The 20,385-nt window shown below is 39.7% G+C and overlaps 2 protein-coding genes across 2 annotated transcripts; one reads left to right on the top strand and one right to left on the bottom strand.

Moving 5' to 3' along the window:
- Window positions 1-999: 999 nt before the first annotated feature.
- LOC146979425 (uncharacterized) lies at window positions 1,000-3,097 on the bottom strand. The gene is made up of 6 exons (XM_085788906.1): window positions 3,094-3,097; window positions 2,282-2,590; window positions 1,773-2,120; window positions 1,454-1,579; window positions 1,237-1,286; window positions 1,000-1,134 (listed from the first exon to the last, which is right to left on the bottom strand). The coding sequence occupies exons 1-6, from the start codon at window positions 3,095-3,097 to the stop codon at window positions 1,000-1,002; spliced, it is 972 nt and encodes a 323-aa protein (XP_085645032.1).
- Window positions 3,098-7,990: 4,893 nt separating this feature from the next.
- LOC146979424 (uncharacterized) lies at window positions 7,991-19,626 on the top strand. Its single transcript, XM_085788905.1, has 5 exons — window positions 7,991-8,033; window positions 16,341-16,682; window positions 16,793-17,137; window positions 18,361-18,468; window positions 19,598-19,626. The coding sequence occupies exons 1-5, from the start codon at window positions 7,991-7,993 to the stop codon at window positions 19,624-19,626; spliced, it is 867 nt and encodes a 288-aa protein (XP_085645031.1).
- The last annotated feature ends 759 nt before the right edge of the window (window positions 19,627-20,385 follow it).

Here is a 20,385-nt window from a genome sequence, read left to right as displayed (position 1 = left end):
AAATGAAAAACAATCAGAAAAAGAACATGCTGGATCACCATGCCTCTACGGTTTGATCTTGCTTTGTTATCACTGTGATAGTCCTTATGCTGTTGTTGATATGTGTACAGTCCATTTCTCCCACTTTCCGCGACATTGTTCCTTGAGTCCTTATCTTATGAGTCAATTGTTCCATAGTATATATTTCATTCACAATTTTCAGCCAGTCATCTACTAACAGAATTTTCAGTAAATATCCGTCCTCTTTTAACACAACATTTCCTGTCATGATGCCTAAGTACAGTAATGCACATGACTTAAGTAAACCATTGCCCAAAATTCTGACAATAACTAGGTTTAACATTTCCCCAAAATTTTACAATTTGAGGACAAATATCTCCACATCTTCTGCAACATCCTCCCCTCCCAAAAAAAAGAAAAATCAGAGAAAAAATACATACATTGCCAACAGTGAAGGTGTATAATTCAGATTTAAATGGAAGTCTATATTTTGAGTTGTTCTGTTCTATCTCTGTGTCTGAGTAACAATACTGTAACAATATTTTTTGTGTATCATAGATTTTGGGATCAATACATACTGTAACAAATTTTATCTTCATTATGTGATTTTGCTGTTAATATTGTGAAGAAAAGCTGTGTTTGTGTGATTTTGTTTGGCTCACTGGCAACAATAACACAAGTAATGTAAGATATATGTGAATAAAAGTACAAAAATGACATACAACCAATTAGAAAAAATAATAAAGAAATAAAAAAACAGCCGCGATCTGCTCAGAGCTATGCTATGGAGGCGTATATATATATATATTTTTTTAGGCCTTTAATATGGCAGTGACAGTGAGAGAGACAGGAAATGTGGGGCGTCATGTAGCAAAAGGCTGTGAGATGGATTTTAACCTGAGCTGCTGCAGTTAGGACTCAGCCCACATGGTACCTGCTGTACAGGGCGAGCCACTAGAGTGACCCAGATTTCATTTTTTGTTAAAATTGAATGTATGGCTAATCCAACACAAAAGGCTTGACAGCGTCATGGATCCTCTCTCTCTCTGCTGCTTGTGCATCCCTCACTCCACCTTTGCCAATGTCCATCATGGTGAAGACGACGGCTGAATAAACCCAAGCGTCCTCACCTCTCTGACAACATACAGTACATGGCAAATTTTGTGATGATTATGACTATTACGTTGAAAGCATAAATGAATGAATGACAGCAGACCTGACATTTGTTAGACTTACCTTTGACTTCCTGAAATGCTGATTGCACTGTCCATCAGTGTTTGCAGTACCTGTTACATAAACGATAAGTACTGTATTATATTATATGTACTGTATTCTAAATAAACACAATAACAGTAAAATATAGCAAGGGTTATCTGAATTTCAATAAAATAAAAAAGGAAATGTTCTAAAGGTTAACCGGTGATCAGCACTTATAAAATTCATGTTTCCTTACCGCTGCAACAGTTCCAAGCATTTATGGAGCAAAGGAGGAGAGGTATAACAATCAGACTTATACCCACAACAACACACAGGAGAAACACGGTGGAGTTGGTCATCTGACAGTCACACGTATAAACTGCTGTGAAAATATTGAGAAAGAGCAAATAAAGAAAATGAATAATTAGTAAAAGCGAAAGAAAGCGTAATTCCTCAATGTATTACTATTGATAGACATGAGGTATGGTTTTTGTTTTACGGATTCTCACAGATTTTCAATGGAACATGCCAAAAAGCTTATTTCTCTCAACTAAATTGAGATGATTAACACTCACCTTCTATGTCCAGTTTTGTTCCATATCCAAAAAACATCTGTCCACATGTGGCCACAGCGCAGTAATAAGTTCCAGCATCAGGGAAACTGATGCGTTTAGAGAAGTTGTAGATACAACTGTGTGACAAATGAGCTTCAGGACCCTTCCTGCATATATCTCCATTTTCTCCATGGACATAAAATACACTGGGATCAGATTTATCTGATCCGGCTCTGAACCAGTACACACTGTGATCTTCTGGACACGTCTTGTTCTCAGAGTCAAATAGGACTGAACACTGCAGAGTCGCTGGGTTTTCTGGGCGGACTGGATCAGATGTCGGTGCTGCAGTGATATCAGGTTCTGTTGCTGTATAAAGAGTTGAAAAGATTAAACATTTTAATTTTTTAATTTTAATACAAAACAAATGTTTGTATTATATTTAAGAGTAAGTTGATAGTTAGCTTGATAGTCAAATAACAGTAATGAGACAGTGCCGGAAAAAACACAAGTGACTGTTTTGTACTTACTTTTAACTCTCAGTTCGATTCCTTTTAAAAATGTCAAGTCTCGTTGATGTGTTTTTACACAGTAGTAAACTGATGTATCACTGAGCTCTGTTGTTTTAATATGCAAAATAAATTCTCCAGGCTCTTCACTCGCTGTGATTCGGGGATCAATGGCCTTTAAGCTGTGACTTCTTCCTAAGACCTGAAGAACATTTCCAGAAACAAGCCTGATCCAAAACAAGGTCCCTGAACCTTCTCGGACACATGTGAGGTTCACATTATCTCCAACATGAACAGTCTTTGGCTCACTGATCTGCTCTCCTGTGCCCCCTGAAAACACATTAAACAAAACAACGATTAACAACTCGACTCGTTTTAATATTCTCTTCTCTAAGCCTAAAACAAACCTGAAACACAACTGGACTAAATTACATCTGTATAAATATGCAGTACTTACACCCCATTCCCAGGACCAGTAGCATATAAAATATGATTGACATGTTTCTGCCATTCCACTTGAAACTGCTGTTGAATTCGTATATGAGACACTTTAATAATTACAAAAAGTGGGAGGGAACAATGTGCGAGAAATTTGATTGGCCTGTTATACTTATTCTCTGTGCAGCCACAGAAATAATATCAAACACTATAACACGTGAAACAAAACCAACAGCAAGTGTTTGTTCCCTCTTTAACTGTTGGTGTTAACTCATTTCTATTCATAACACAAATGACAAGTTCATTTACAGAACAGTTTATATTGCTCATACTAAATACGAAAATTGAAATATACAGTAGTGTACAAAGGTATTACTTTAGGTATAAATTCTTACCCATCATGCAGTTCAATCCTGGAGATGTAATATTAATCCAGATTTTGCTCTATTTCTGCACTCTTTGTGGAGTTATGGGATAAATTTAAAAAAACATCAACAGGCTAGAATTTTTTGAGAGCATCCTATCTTTTCTTTTTTTGTCTAAAACCTGTACATGATTATATCTCTTTAGTATCTGCACATGGTAACATTTGATGAGAGAAATAGTATGGTCAGGCTTTAAAGGACAATTCCAGGCGAATTCAACTCGGGGGTGTATTTTCCTATCATTTTAGGTCTAAAAGAAGGAATCTGAAGATTTTCAGTTTAATTGCTCCTGTTTTGCGGTAGTTGCGTCTGTCCCTGCATCGCCACGGCAGCAATGAATGGGAGTGGATGTAAGTTCCGCTGTTTAGGCTGTTTCCAGCCCTCAAAGCCGCATTTTTTTTCCACAGACAGCGTCAGATGGCGACTCAAACATGCACCGAGAAGTTTATTTACTTCAAGCAAGCCGACATGTTTGTAAAACTAGATCTAATTCAAAGTCTCCCGGAGTCTCGCGCGAGACCCAGTTGCCGTGCGCGGTGTGTTCAGGTGCAGTGGGAAAAGCTACCGTTTGTGTCATAAACACAGGAATATCAACTCTTTACTTGCTTCAAGTAAAAAAAACTTCTCGGTGCATGTTTGAGTAGCCACCTGACGCTGTCTGTGGAAAAAAATGTACACTTCAAGCAAGTAAAGAGTTGATATTCCTGTGTTTATGACACAAATGGGAGCTCCTACTGCGCCTGAATACACCAGCACTGCAACTTCGGGCTCGCGCGAGACTCCGGGAGACTTTGAATTAGATCGACTTTTACAAACATGTCGGCTTGCTTGAAGTAAATAAACTTCTCGGTGCATGTTTGAGTCGCCATCTGACGCTGTCTGTGGAAAAAAATTGCGGCTTTGAGGGATGTAAACAGCCTAAACAGCGGAACTTACATCCACTCCCATTCATTGCTGCCGTGGCGATGCGGGGACAGATGCAACTACTGCAAAACAGGAGCAATTAAACTGAAAATCTTCAGATTCCTTCTTTTAGACCTAAAATGATAGGAAAATACACCCCCGAGTTGAATTCGCCTGGAATTGTCCTTTAATGAAGGTGAAATTATTGGACTGTGATGGGACACAACTTTTCTTAATTTTCACCATGATGCTTCAGCACACAATTTCCTGTATTGGCACTTGACACAGGAATTGTGGAGCACTGAGGCAACCAGGCAAAGTTTAAACTCAATGGCATCATATATGACAAACACATTTCTTCAAACTAACTACACAGTCAACCATAACCACAACAAAATTCAGTGGTCACATCATTTGTGGCCTCCCACATTTAGTTTGTGTATTGAGATTTTAGGGCAGTGGATTGCAACAGCTTCTTTGTTCTTACTTCACTTCACTGCCACCTTTTGGTAGAAACCTGATGACATAAAAAACAAAACAAATAGCAAATGAAACTATAACCTATAACCTATAAACTATAAGCAAATAATGCTGTAATGTATCTGCAGTAAATATCTTACGGCAATTTAAAATTCAACCACCGTGTCAGTTCAGTTCCACTGCTAATACAGATTTTGAGGATGCAATTTTCTTTTTCTTCCTTTTTGTTGTTGTACAGATTAAACAAAGATTGACACAGTGAATTGAAGAGAAAGCCAGAGGAGCTATCGAGGACCCACCCAAGGACAAAGGACAGGAACTTCCCTTCATCAGTGGTGGCCCTGCCTACTGTGTCTGTCATTTGTTGAGAAAAAGTAGCAGCAAGAGTGAAACAGACAGTGGGCGAGGGCTGTCACACCATCCAGTATGTTGACACTTCACAGTTTAGAGTTTCAGATTCACCAGTGCAGGTCTTTAGGACAAAGGACTACGTCGTCCCATGAAGCTTTTTGTTTGCAGGGGTTGAGTTGAAAGGACCAAAATGACTCATGGTGCAATGACATGTTTGTGACATATGTGTTCCTCACCCTGCACAATTACAACAGGCAAACTAGTTTCCATCCTTATGTGAAAAATACTGCACTTGTATTCTGTCCTATGCTTTGTTGTGTATGTGTGGACACACATAGACACATTAACGGTCACCTCTGACAAACAAGCGCTGCATGGAAAGATGAGCATTGGTGTGGTTGGACCACCAAAACATGGTGTGACTTCAAAGCCACTGTTGTTTCCTGTCTTCTCACAATTTTAGTCGTATCACTATTCAACCAAGTCTACGTGACCATCATCACATTCCACCACAGACAGTTACATTTAATAATAATATAAAATTATAGAAATATACTGTTTCACTCATGGAATAGCAATGCACAATGTTACTATGCAGGTTATTCAACATTTGTACAACTCACACCAATTTAGTGACACACTACTATCTTCATGCATCGTCAGTAAGTGTTTTCAGTGCACTTCTCTAGGCTTTTCTTTCTTTGGCTCTTTCATTGTGGTTTGATAGACATGTCTGTGCAACACACGCACTTGTCCACCTGAGATCTATGTGTCAAAAGCCGCAGAATGAAGTGTGATCCTCCCCCGCCTTCTTTGACCTGCTACTTTCATCTCACAGCTTTAAGGGAAACTGCAAACTGAATGTGTCAACAAATGAAAAAAATGTGCAGAATTTCTCACAAAGTTTAAATTAACCACTGCAACATCTTTATCTTTTACTCTCTATCATTCATTCATGCCATGAAATACTTATATTTATATAATAAATATAAGTATGACGTTTAATTACTACTTAATACAGTATATTTATCCAGTGACAGTGAAACAGGCAGTTCAAAGAACATGAGGACATGTCTTTTCTTTGGTATTTGTTCCATGATGCACATGATGTGCCAGCAAGGCGGCTGGAAACAGCAAATGATGTGCGAGAAACCTGGTTGGCCCAAAAGTGTTTTTTTGTTTCCAGTGCATGGTGACTGTAATCCTATACACCAGTTCTCAAACTTTTTACACCAAGTACCACCCCAGAAAATACTTGGCTGTCCATGGCTCCTACACACGTTTGTTTTCACTCCTCACCAGTGACAGAGTCATGTTTCCATGACAACTGACCTGAAAAGACAAGCGGTACGTCATGTTTATATGACCCCCGATCGTAAAAATGAAACTTTGAGAAGTAACACTAAACTTTAACATCAGAGACACACACAGTACAAAAGTACACGGGTTATTTGTAGAGCTGCTCCTAAAAAATGTTACTTATTATTATTATTTTGTGCTTAGACTGCTTAAAAAAAAGCAAAAGTCTGTACCTGTGTGCAGTAGCATAATGAGGTTTTGTTATGTATGTGAATTTATTTTTTAGAACATTTTAGAACATTATACTCTTATATACTCGTATTTTCAGTATAGTTATTTATTTATTAATTTTTAATCTCACGTAGACCTAATGTCTATTTGCACTGTGTACATGACTAAATGTAGCTGTTTAAAATAAAGGATCGACTTGATGTAACTTGATGAAGTTGTTGGTCCCTCCACTCTGTCACAGCCCACAGGGGCATCGCCTGAAATAGCACCTCAATGTATTGCACCATCATTGTCATGGTTACACTAATAAACATCTGGTTGTGTATTAGTCACTGTTTGGTTAAAGTAGACACATAAACAACTTAGTTTGGTTTTGGGAAAGATTGTGATTTGGGCTTGTTACTAAAAAAACAGATAGAGGACTTTTGTTGTCATAGTTACTGTAATAAACACACATTCAGGGTTAAGGGGATAATAAACTGCTTGCATAGATGATAAAAACAAACAACAGGTGAATGTATAAGGAGATGAAGCATGACTGTTACTCCTGGTTTTGCACCTTCCTTTCACTCGAATGTCAGTTAAACTCAAAGAAAGTTACAGTCCAAATAGAAATGTCTGTAATCCTTCTGTGCTAGAAATGAGCATCAAATTGGTTAAAAGTAAAATTAGCTCTCTGTTGCCTCTTGTAGCACTTCCTTTCTCATACTTCTAACCTCACAGCATATCCTGTTTAAGCCCATACTGTTCTGAGTAAACAGCTTCAGTGGTTGGTCAAAGGCAGAGATATGGCCCACCGCAGCCTACGTACGTGAATGTAGCTGCTGCATGTGGTTTTGCTTCTTGTCGTCTTCATTGCAAACGGCCTTCACAATGTGTTGTGAGACAAGAGAGACAGAGGAGTTGTTCTCCAATTTCTTTTTATAGAGGACATTATCTTTTAAAACATTCCCCCCAAAAATGTAAATGCAAGATAACCAACTCTACATCTCCACCACTTCCACTAGTTGGAAATGTAAAGATGTTACAGCCCACACATTCAGAAGCAACTGCAATTCACTCCCAATCAACCACACACCACTCAGTAACACTCTGTATGTTAAAGAGCACTCGCTGTCGTATATGTAGCTACAGTGTCTTGTGCTGCCAGTTAAAACCACCATCAGCTGACTTTCCTGAAATTAGTATTAACTTTTTGGAGTTTGAAGAATAGTTGATACGCGAGAGGGAGTATGACATGTAACAAACATTGGCTAGAAAAGGGGTCATGGGAATATGTTAATATGCTAATTTAGCCACCCAACCACCAAGACTTAAAAGTGTGTCTAAGTTGCATCTACATGAGTGAGTTACATGTTGTGAAACAGTGTTCATAAAAACTGTATTACTGACGTAAACAAACAAATAGCAGAGGTGTCCATTTGATTTTGCTGACATTACAGAGATCAGTCTGTCATTTAGTTTTTCTTCGTGCATCTGAAAGCTGTGCATTAGCATCATTTAAGGAAGTAAAAAAAAAAGGCCCCAGACTTTGGTTGCTTTGTAAACTGATCACCTGAGTTGGAAGACAAGACAAAAGTAGTGCAAGGGGTGCTATACCACAATGAACGGTCGACTTGTGGCTTTGATTCTTCTTGGTACAGCATGTGAGTGCAAAGAAATATTTGTTAATGTATGTGAAGGGTGAAGAGTAAACATATTCAACATTACTCATCTCTTGTTTTAGTCAGTATGCACTAACTGTTATTTGTTTGTCTTTTCTTCAGCTCTGGTTCAAACAGAGTTTCCTCAACAGATCTCTTTGACTGTGGCTGAACCTGGTGATAATGTGACTCTGAAATGTAAAATCATTTGGAAAGACTTTGGGTTGTTTTACTGGTACAAGCTGAATTTTGGGTATATGATTGAAACAGTTGTCTCAGGAACGTACGATACAATGATACTTAAAGAACATTTTAACAGTTCAAGATTCAATATCACAAAAGTGGGCGATCTTTATTCTCTTATCATAAGAAACGTGAGCAAAGAAGATGAAGCAACGTTCTTGTGTCAATCAGGAGGAGCATACTTAATGAAATTCATTAATGGCACAATTTTGACTGTGAATGGTAAAGTATGTTCATTTTATCACAACTGTAACATCAGTGTGAATAACCAGTAGTTGATTAAGTGAATAATCCACACTTTCCATGTTCTATAAATCATTACAATTCTACTTAAATGACAGACTGAAAATTGAATTCCTTTTTGTGAGTCAAAAATATCATAAAAATCAGCTGACGGCTCACATGAAACAAAGTCCGGAGACGGCATGGGTCCAGCTGGGAGACTCAGTTATTCTGCAGTGCCCTCTTCACTCCATTAAGAATGAAACCAGAGTCCAGTGTCCAGGTGAGCAGTGTGCACTGGATCAGAGCTGGATCAGTAGAAAAAGAGGGTAACAATTACTATCTTACTCTTTCTCTGTGACAACAATCACACTAAATTAAGCTAGACAAACATTGTCAGTGTTTCCCCCAGAAAATTTGTTAGTTAAGGTGGTGTCTGACCTGTCGACGGGGGGGGGGGGGGGTCGATCGTCGGGGGGGGGGGACGACGCGCCATATTAAGTTTCGCTTTCAACACGCGCTGCTGTTATGCATGCGCGCTTCTCTGTGGTGTGTATGTGTGTGAGACAGTGTTGGGCAAGCTACTTGGAAAATGTAGTGAGCTAAGCTACAAGTTACTCTACATGAAATGAAGCTTCACTACACTGAAGCTACCCACCAGAGAAATGTAGCAAGCTACGCTACAATAAAATGACAAATGTAGCTTAGCTACATCAAAGCTATTTTTTTTAGAAGTTAAATAAAGTTTTTCATTTATATCGGCCCATTGTGAGTGCTGAAAGATCTATGCAAGTACATTCCAAAAAAACCAAGTGTCTTTTCAAACAGTGGTTCCTAACCTTTCTTGGTCATATTTTTTTTAAATTCATCAATTAGGCTACTAGACATTTCAGGCGACCTCATTTGAATCTCAGGCGACCCCACGTGGGGTCCCGACCCCAAGGTTGGGAAACACTGTTTTAAAAGACGTCGGCCACGGACGGAGTGGGCGACATGCTGGGACAAGGAGCTTCCGTTTTAACTGCTGCAGTCGTCTCTCCCTCTCGCACTCAGCTGTTCAGGGTGTTTGGTTTGATTCATTAAAAGGCGCGTTCCTACAGAACGGTCCCCTCACTCAGCCTCTCAGTGTCCGTGTCTCCGCTGCAGACAGGACGCACCGGCTCTTGGAGCGACGTGCAACGGTGCGCGCGGTCGCTGTGCAGCGATAAAGTTGTCCAGCTACAGCTCTGATTCACGGGGGGCGGCGAATATCGCTACATTTTTTCTTTTTTTAAGACGTTAGTTTAGGCGGCAGCTCTTTGTTGTTAAGGCGGCCGCCTTAACAGGAAAGCGCTGCGGGAAACCCTGATTGTGGACAAGTAAGTGGCTTTGTATTTGGTTAATACCAGCATGAACCGGATTAAAACTCAAATTCTGAATCAATCAAAAGTCTCTTGATTTATGACCAAACCAACACAGACTTTTCTTGAGGGTTATTCTGGTTTGTTTATAACAACTTTTTGAAAAATCATTTTCTCACATTGTTTAGACGTTTCTTTACGTGGCCTTGCTGTCACTGTGCTTGGGGTCCTGTTGGCTCTCTGTGTGATTGTGATTGCTGTCCTTGTTTGCTCAATTGACTGCAGGTAAGTGTGTACTGCTGTAAAAATACAGTATGAAATAGTGATGTGTCGGTCGCGAACGATCCGGCTCTAAGAGCCGGCTCTTTGAAGTGAACGACGGGAGCCGGCTCCTCATTGGGAGCCGTTTTAGTTTTTTTTTTCTCCTCTGCTTGTTGTAGTGAAAGCCACAGATCGACGGGGGAAGGGGTAAAACGAAACTAATCAACCAGCGCCTTCCAGCACGAGCCTGTGGCAGCACCTCTCTCTCATCTCTCTCCCCCTCCCTCTCTCACTCTCTAGCTGGTGCGGGCACTCACGCAGGCACATGGACAGGTAGGTAGTGACAGTAATAAACAAATGCGCTAAATCGCGCTAATGCTTCAAATTGCTATCCTCCCCCATCTGACAGTCTGACCGTCCGACGGAGGAGGGGGGCATTTGGGCATTTAAATAAGCAGTAAGCAGTTCAAAGGCAGAGTGTAGATTGTGCAAGGTGAAAATCTCATATGGAGCAGGCTCCACAAACACATGCACAGGCACATATGTATGCAGGATGTACAGCATTGACAATTTTGATTGATTATTTTGATTTTGATTTTCATCCATAAGTGCAAAAGAAAAGTTAGTCTGGAGCCCTGGATTTTGTTTTTTATAGGCCTACTTTATCATTTATTTTTGTAACACTCTATTCAAGGTTGAGTGTGTTCAGTAAATAAAGGCACAAATGAAAATATTTGATATAATGTTTGTTTTTTTACATTAGTAATTCATTTTACACATAGTTTTGAATTATTTTGGTGATAAGCAACATAAAATCTGAAGAGCCACTTGGGAGCCGAAAGAGCCGGCTCTTTTTAGTGAGCCGAGCCGAAAGAACTGGCTCTCCCAAAAGAGCCGGAATTCCCATCACTAGTATGAAACTAAACTACATATCGTCATTTTATACAATGTAATGCCACCACTGTTTGTGTATGAACAGAATTTGTCAGAAAGTGACTACATTACAGCTCTGGAAGACACATCATAACAAACTGGATCACACACTTTGCTTGTTGTGGAATGTGTGTGTATCATCAATGTATCTGGACAGGGTTCCTGCAGCTTAAGTAAAGTTAAATTTAAGACTTTTTTAATGCCACTTGAAATGAAATTTAAGACCAACTAAACAAATGCAAATGAAAAAAAAACCCCACTTTCCCACATTGTCCAAGGTAAAGTGACTGCAACATGAACGACATGAATGTTTCCGCCAACATTTTGCAAGTGTAGCCTACAATTGTGGTATTTGTACTGTAATTTGTTTGATTTTGAACGGAACGGTACCACCACATAAAATATTTAGAAAATGCTCTATTTCTTCACTCACGTTTAATTTTTATTGTAGAGTAACAGTATTACCCCACTATTTTTCTGCTCTTTTACTAAGGATGTAACAATATGAAAATCGCAATTGTGAGATTTTCATATCGTTACATCCCTAGTATTACAATACCTCAATAACAAGCCTATGATATTCACTGCAGTATTGTAAGACATATCATGATATCAAACTCTCACTGTAAGGGCCGTTGTATAGGTGAGAAAGGTGATGATAATTCTAGGGGGCCAGCGCCCATGTATAGGGCCCACAAAAAAACCCCAGTAGTCTAATCTTTATGACTGAATTTTTCTGCATAAGACCCTGACTAACACTCATAGGGTAAATAAAAAAATGATAATATGTAGTCTAAAAAAAGTGGAAAAGTCAGGGGCCCACTTTAGTATTCTTTCAGGGGGCCCAGAATTCCTAGCAACGGCCCTGCTCACTGTATGCTAATACTGTACCACAGTAGCTCTTTATTCCACTCTGCATAAGTCAACAACACACACACACACAACCCTCCCTCCCTCCCTCCCTCTCTAACTTTAAATAAATACCTGGTTCTGTATCTGCCGTCACACAACACAACAGTCGTTTTTTTTAACAGTGTGAGAAGTTTGACGATGTACGCGACATGTGCGGCGGTCGGTCACGTGCTAACGTCTGACTCGCTACGTCGTAGGTCTCGCTCTCAGTAGAAGCTACAGCGACTGTTGTTGTTGCTCCAGGTAGCGCTAAACATCAACAAGCTATAGCTATAGGCTAGCTGCTTGGGAGACAGCAGTGAAACACAATGCAGCTGACACGGTGCACACGGACGATTGTCTCTCACACTCATTTCATATCGGGCCTACGTGTCGTTACGATACCGATTTTTTTTTTTTTTTGATCCAGTGACGGGTGAGAATTTCCAAACCTGACTTGTCAATCCTCCTTACCCTCTCCCTCCTCCCTGTCTCTCGCCAGCTGTCTTTTCAAAATAAATGCATAAAAAGTCGGAGAGAAAAAAAAACACGGACTCGGGATCAAACAAATAGACGTTTTACGGGCGACCACTGTGCTTTTTCATCGGCATTAAATGCGCCATCTGGAAATTTAATACCAATAGCAAATTTACGGTAAATTTAAGACAATTTAAGACCTTAATTACCCAGATTTTAATTTAAGACTTTTTAAGACTTTTTAAGGACCCGCGGGAACCCTGCTGGAAAATTGTCACTATAAACCCACCAGTATCAAATCAAAAGTCAAAGTGCTAAGCCTGGAAGTGCCAATTTTATCTCAATGTCATAGCTTTAATTTAATGCTTTTGTTAAGAAAAAAAATCATTGTTTTAGGATGCTGGCAAGGGAGGACTGAGCTGCTGTATCGCCAGCCCTTTTCCACAAGAGAGACAAAGAAGAAGAAGAAGAAGAAGAAGAATCAACAGTAGCAGTTTGATGAAATCCACTGAATGTCAAGAAAAGAGGTTCAGCATTTTGTTTTGTGAGATGTGCATCTCAGTGTAATGCAATTAAGTTTTTCTTTTTTCAATCGACATTTAAAGGGACAATGAGGAGTTTTGGGAAGCAAGTGTTTTCACACTACATTTCCCATGAGCCTCCACGCGCACAGTGAAATTCTTGGATCGGCGCAAGGCGGACGAAAGCGAAAACATTTGCCAGAAATGTTTTCATTGATCAAAAATGAAAGTCTGGGGTTCAAAGACGATCAGATACCGTCGTAGTTCCGACCATGAACGGCGATTCGGCTGCGTTATTCCCATGACCCGACGAGCAGCGTCCGCAAAACCGAAAGTAGGAAATGCTGGGTGAGCCGACCACTAATAATAATAATAAAATAACGATAAAGACAAAACTATATATTCATCGAAAATGGACCCATTAACAAGTGTGGGTAACATAGATTCATCGACATTAATATGAGACTTTTTTATAACCAAATACAAACTCCTCGTTGTCCCTTTAAGGTCAGTGTAGAGAATCATTGGTAAGCATGCCTGACAGAGATATGTTAATGTTTGTGATCTCTACAATACTGTGTATTGCATCTGATGTAAATGGGGTGGGGGAGGGTTTGCAATAATTGTATGCAAAATATTGTACAGACATGAATGGACAATGAATGTTTCACAGAGACACACGTATCTCCCAATGACCCCTGTACTTGTTTATCTATGTATGTGAGGACTGTTCAAAGACACCAGAGTTCCAGAAAAGCATCTTCGAGCCTTAACTTGTGTTTGCTAATGTCGTTTTGTTAAAATAAAAAACGGCTGTTTGTGCTGACTAAATCTGTGATTTTTGACATATCACTACAGTGAGCCCTGTCTTTATTATTATATGTAAGCATACATTTTTATTTGATAGAGCTAGATTTTACCACAAATCAACAGCTCTCCTTTCACATTGATATCATTTTTGAGAGGGTTTTAAGTCTCATTAAAGAGCTGATTTGACATTTGGGGAAATATACAACCCAACATTTTAGAGAGTGAGAGTGTTTAAAGGGATAGTTCGCCCAAAATTGAAATTTCACTCATTATTTACTCACCCTCATGTCGACTAAGGGCTGGGAGAAGTTTCAAGTTATCCGTGGCTTCTCTGAGTTACAGGGGGTCTCGGCGTAGCGGTGCATGTCCATATAACGGTTGCAAATGGATACCAACTGTCTTTGTAACAAAAAGACACACCAAAAAACATCCAAATACCTCCATGCTGCTCGTATGTAATGTCTGTCTTGTATTGAAGCCCCGAAATGCGAAATTGTCCCAAAAAAAATTAAATAAGTCTATATTTCAAGCTTGTTTTGTAGCGGAAGCTTCTCGAAGCTCCTCTTCCCGGTTCGTCAAATTTGGACGAACTGGGAAGAGGACAGACCCTGAAATTTCAATTTTGGGTGAACTATACCTTTAAGTTAAGATTAACAAAATTTAGGAATTGGAACAGGTAACTGTTAGCCTGGCAGTCTTCAACTTTGAAATCATTGCCTCAACAGTGTACTGCTCAACCCAGCATTTTTTTACTGAATATCTGAAAGTTGTGAGATCACACAGTAATAAGAGTCCAGGAAGTCATTCTGCTCAGCTGCTGCTCAACACTAGGCTACAAAGTTACAACACCTAACTCCCCATTAAGTTTTCCTTGTGCTCAGCATTAGCTAAGCTACTTCAGTTGCCTCTGTGCTTTCAGCTACAAACATGAAGGTGGTGTTCAGTTCAGGCATGACAGCAAATAAACAAATATCCCTTTAAAATCTGTTCCAGTGTACATCTCAAAAAGCTGCATAGGTCAAGAGAAATAAAGACTCATGTTTTGCACATTGTAAGAGCAGATTCCTGTTTTCTATGATGCTGAAAATAGACTTGACTGCTTGGCTTCCACTCTTGATTGAGAAAAAGAGATGTGTGGTGAATACATAACATATTTTTGGTGTTGGAAGAGCCTATTGGTTGGAGCGTCTGCATCTTTAAGGTCTTTTATTTATCTCTAACCTCGCAACATATCTGCCCATTGTAAGGTCTCTTCTATGGAAACAGCCTTGGCGCTCAGTTTTTTGTTTTACAAAGTTACAAAGTCCACAACTGAACCCAAATCACAGGAAGCCAACTAGGGTTGTGCCGATTGGCGATCCAATCATCTATCGGCGATTGGAAGGACGATCGGCGATGTTTTGTTTTCTTGGCGATTTTACACACACACACACACACTCGCTACTTTTTTTTATTGATCCAATGCGCGATCTGTTTGTTTTGTTTTGTTTTAATGAAGCCGCTTCTCTGGCTGCTTCCAACAGATACTCTGTCAAATGACAGTGTTTCACCAATCAAATGCAGCCACTGGCGACGTCCAATCAGACGGAGCCAGGTAGTCATATGACCGCACACAAAATCTCGGTGGTAAACAGGGTGGCCACTCCGCCTCAAATTTGAGGAAACACGTTTAGCTGGTGTTGTGGCTGTGACGCTGCCAACGCCAGCCCTGTCACAGCCCGACGAGGTGTTCACTGATATGCCACAAATAAATTACGTCCGCCACGAATAGATTTTTCGGCTTTCGGCAACGCAATAGCGTTCCGTTCAGTGATCATAGTGCTCTTTCTCCGTTATTAGCCCTCACACACACACACACACACACACACACACACACACACAGAGAAGCGCGCATGCATGACAGCATGACAGCATGACAGCAGGGCACGGTAAAAGCGAAACTCATACGCCGCCGCCCCCGCCCCCCGCTCAAAAGTTGGAAAGACTCCCTGAATATGGGATTGCCTATTCTTGCAAGCACTCTTGTAAGAGGTAGGAAATCCCTTGTAGTACCTCTGTACCTTCATGGTACCCTTACAGATACAATACAAGGCCTCCAGTCTGAAGGACTTATGACAGCACCTTGCAATGTGTGTTGTTCATCGAGCTAAACCACATTACCATTAACATTACACTAAAAAGTGGAGTTCAAAGATGGCAGAAAACAAAGAGGATGCCTGAACTTTCATCAGATAAACTTGCTTTGAAAAATTCAATTCATATGAGTGACTATGGTTATGTTATTTCAAAATGAAAATGGATCACTGCTTTGCTACATTTGGGGGACAGTTCATTATCAGCCTTTAAGCCAATCAGGGCGATTTCCACTTTGTAGACTCTAAAGATCGTGTGACAAAACGTTCATTTTGCTAGGAAGACTTCAGTAGAGAAAGACACGGGTGCTTTACCACAATGATGGGATGGCTGATTGCTTTGATTGTTATCAGAACTGTGTGTACTGTAAGTGTGACTTTTAACTACTATTATACAACAGCAGATAAATAATGGCATTTTTTTTTTAGATGTTTCTTTGTTTTCATCATCACTAAGCTTTTATTGTCTCTTTCCTTCAGCACAGATTCAAACTGCAGAAGTCCCTCAGCTGATGCCCCTGACTGTGGCTGAAGTTGGTGACAATGTTACTTTGACATTTTCATTCTCAGACGCGACGAGGAGCTTCATTTACTGGTTTAAGCAGACTCCTGGATTTATGCTTCAAATTGTTGCTAGGGGAAGTTATTACAAGCCAACACTTAGTGGACAATTTATGAATTCACGTTTCAGTGTCACACAGGGCAAGTCTCAGTACTTTCTTACTATCATAAACGTAACTAAAGAGGATGAAGCAACGTACATCTGTCTAACTGGATCAACATATCAACAGAACTTTAATGGCATGTTCCTGGCTGTCAATGGTAAAATCTGCTTCTTTCCACGTCTATGTCCCTGATATTCATCACCAAGTCTGTCATTCAAATAATTTAATCATCAATTCCCTTAATGTCTTTTTTATTGATTCATGTAGATCATAAAGACCAGAAATCTGTCTATGTGAAACAAAGTCCAGAGACAGCATCAGTTCAGCCAGGAGCCCCAATTACTCTCCGGTGTTCACTTCTCAACATGAACAAAGAAACCAAAGTCCAGTGTCCAGGTGAACACAGTGTGCACTGGTTCAGAGCCGGATCAGAAGGATTTCATCCAGGATTCATTTACACTCACAGCAACAGAAGCGATGAAAAAGAAGAAGGGAGCTGTGTCTACAGTTTATCCAAAACTATACAGAACTCCTCTGACGCTGGGACTTACTACTGTGCTGTGGTCACATGTGGAGTGATCCTGTTTGGTCAAGGAACTAAAGTGGAAACAAGTATGACTTTAATTCTTCAAATCTTAAATAGCCTACACCTTAACTGTTAACACTGGCCAGATTAAATGCGATCTGGCTGTCAGATACAGTAGGTGAATGTCATGTACTGTCATTAGTCCCAGCTGCACTCATCCTCCTAAATCAAATATGCGCCATGAGAAACCACAATGGTAAATCACTTTTAGTTGAAATTTATTCCACTTTGTCGTCTTAAAGGGATAGTTCACCCTAGAATGATATTTCGCTCATTATCTACTCACCCTCATGTTGACTAAGGGCTGGAAGAAGTGTCAGAGTCCTCCGTCCCTTCTCTGAGTTACAGGGGGTCTCGGCATAGCAGTGCATGTCCATATAACGGTTGCAAAGGGACACCGGAGCTCTTCGTAAAAAAACACACACAAAAAAACATCCAAATACCTCCATGATGCTCGTATGTAATGTCCGTCTTGTGCTGAAGCCCCAAATTGCGTAATTGTCCCGAAAAAAATTAAATAAGTCTATATTTTAAGCTTGTTTGTAGCGGAAGCTTCTCGAAGCTCCTCTTCCTGGTCCGTCCAAATCTCGCGTGATTCGCAGTAACCGCACTGACGCAATGCTGAACGCCGGCGCAAATCACGCGAGATTGGACGGACCAGGAAGAGGAGCTTCGAGAAGCTTCCGCTACAAACAAGCTTAAAATATAGACTTATTTAATTTTTTTCGGGACAATTACGCAATTTGGGGCTTCAGCACAAGACGGACATTACATACGAGCAGCATGGAGGTATTTGGATGTTTTTTTGTGTGTGTTTTTTTACGAAGAGCTCCGGTGTCCCTTTGCAACCGTTATATGGACATGCACTGCTATGCCGAGACCCCCTGTAACTCAGAGAAGCCACGGAGGAATCTGAAACTTCTTCCAGCCCTTAGTCAACATGAGGGTGAGTAGATAATGAGCGAAATATCATTCTAGGGTGAACTATCCCTTTAAGTTTTATACTCTAAACTGTTAACACAAAAATGTATACTGAATACTTCAGGGGTTACTACTCTGAATATATTCCTTGAAGTCATGGAGGGCTGAGTGTTATGATATACTGTAGTAATTGCTGAAACAATGTTAATCTTTCTATTAAAATTGTATTCTTCATGGCAATCCCAGCGGCGTGTATTTATTTATTCTGGAGTTAATGCAAGCCAAAACAACACAAGTTTGGTATAATTTGTTTTTGTTCTAATTGCAGTACCCAAACTGGACCCTGTTAACATCATCCTTGGAGGACTGTTGGCCTGTTGCATGACTGTGATTGCTGTTCTTATTTTCTACTTAAATCAAAGGAGAGCTTGTGAAGGTAGGTAAATTCATCAACATAGATTATATGTTTAGGATCCAACACTAAAACATTTTAATTACTTGTCCAATTAGTTATTACTAAGTTTGAATTGAAGTATTTGTTTAACAGTAAAATGTAGCTTATGTTTCCTGTTTTGTTTATTCCCATGAACAACTAAAGGGTTAATTTGTAGATAGTAATTGATTAGTTTTGGCCATGATGAAAGAAACTTTGAATATCTGTTATAGCCATTGCAATAAACTTAATTAGAGGGTTTGCACGAGGAACAGCTACATTACGTTATGTTATGCTATTACGTTGCATGAGTGAAACTGAAGATCTAAAATTGTGTGTGCACAGTTTAAAGCTTTGCTTTCATTAAAAGGGTCAATGGGTGCTTCTCATATTCCTGGACATGACGGAGGAGTGGCTCTATCAACTCATCTGGTAAATGTAATTCAAACATATTTCATCACAAAAATGCATTACAAAAAATACAATGTATATAATGGTTGCCAAAAGTTTTAAAATCAATCTTTTATTCAACAATACTGTACGTAACTGATGTGTCAGAGGGAGTTTACTTTCTTTTAAACCTCCCACTTTTGTTAGAATGTGCTCAGATAGCAAATTGTTACCGTATTAATTCCACTCTTGATCGTGATGTAACTGGTCTGGATTTCACAGCCCTAACCTCTAAGATATGAGTTATTAATGCACAATTATCATTTGTAGGATGGTGGTGCAGATGCCACGAACTATGTAGCATTGGACTTCTCCAAAAGGAGAGAGAGAAGAGGGAAGAAGAGCAAGTCACCTGAGGAGTGTGTGTACTCTTCTGTGAAAGCAGAGAATTGCACTTGGAACTAAACCTCTTCAGAGGCAGAGGACATGATTGGAGGACCCCAAGGTCTGTTTTGTGAGGAAGGATGGACGGTCACACTGATGCTGCATTCAGGTGGAGTCAGGCAGACAACAGTTGGAAACAAACCGGATGTCATTTTAGTCGATGAGAGAAAGACGGTAAAACGTGTATCGGGTTAACAATACAATATCGCCATGACAACATATTGTCATGTGTATTGTTTTGTCTCGTGCTGACGGACTACTTGTTAACATAGACGCTTGTTTATCCCATTACGTGCAGTGGCTGTCGTCCGTCTGCCTTCTGCCTGATTCCACATGAATGCAGCATAAAGAACAGGATTGAGTTGCTTGCGAAATACAACTGCACCGCTAGATAGGAGTAATTCCTATACAATGATCCTTTAACTTGTGTTTGCTAATGTTGAAATAAAGAAACTAAATGTTTGTTGTTGACTTAATCTTGCATGAAATTTGTGTTTTATAACATATCACCACATTGACCTCTGTCCTTATTATTGTAAATATTATGCATGCATTCTGATTTGACAGATTTTCCAACATTTCAACAGCTCTCATTTCACATTGATGTCACCTTCAAAACTTTTTTTTTTTTAATTTTCATTGGTTGTCTTGTCTGCAGAAAGGTCTGTTATATCATCAAAGAACTATTTTGACATTATGGGTAATAAGTCTATGTCTATATACAACCTACAGTAATGTCTTGTGCAGAGTGAGAGTGTTGCTGGTGAGATTAATTTAATTTAGGAGTAGGAATACAGTAAATAGCAAGCTTGTCGATCTTGAACATTAAACCATATTCCCAATTAACAACAGTGTCCTTGCGCTTCAAATCTGCAAGTTGTGAGACCACATGGCAATAAGAGTCCTTGCTTTAAAAATGTTAATTTGTCTGACAGTATTCAAGTATAGGATATGTTAGGGTTTGCTACATTTAGGGGAAAGTACATATTCAGCCTTTCAGCCAATCAGGACGATTTCCACTTTGTAGACTCTGAAGATCGTGTGACAAAACCTTCATTTTGCTAGGAAGACTTCAGTAGAGAAAGA

Source organism: Trachurus japonicus, chromosome 10 (assembly GCF_045865225.1).
Source record: "Trachurus japonicus isolate A0001 chromosome 10, Traja_1.0".
Lineage (NCBI taxonomy): Eukaryota > Metazoa > Chordata > Actinopteri > Carangiformes > Carangidae > Trachurus > Trachurus japonicus.
The sequence above is the reverse complement of the archived record's forward strand: the minus strand, read 5'-3'. Positions and strand labels throughout refer to the sequence as shown.

Bases quoted from the DNA above. Each gene is read 5' to 3' on its own strand.
- LOC146979424 (XM_085788905.1), top strand. From the start codon at position 7,991: ATGAACGGTCGACTTGTGGCTTTGATTCTTCTTGGTACAGCAT. The intron at 8,034-16,340 runs GTGAGTGCAAAG...TCTTTCCTTCAG, and splicing joins GATTCTTCTTGGTACAGCAT to CACAGATTCAAACTGCAGAA. The intron at 17,138-18,360 runs GTATGACTTTAA...TTCTAATTGCAG, and splicing joins AGGAACTAAAGTGGAAACAA to TACCCAAACTGGACCCTGTT.
- LOC146979425 (XM_085788906.1), bottom strand. The intron at 1,580-1,772 runs GTGAGTGTTAAT...ATATTTTCACAG, and splicing joins AACAAAACTGGACATAGAAG to CAGTTTATACGTGTGACTGT. The intron at 1,287-1,453 runs GTAAGGAAACAT...TTTATGTAACAG, and splicing joins TGCTTGGAACTGTTGCAGCG to GTACTGCAAACACTGATGGA.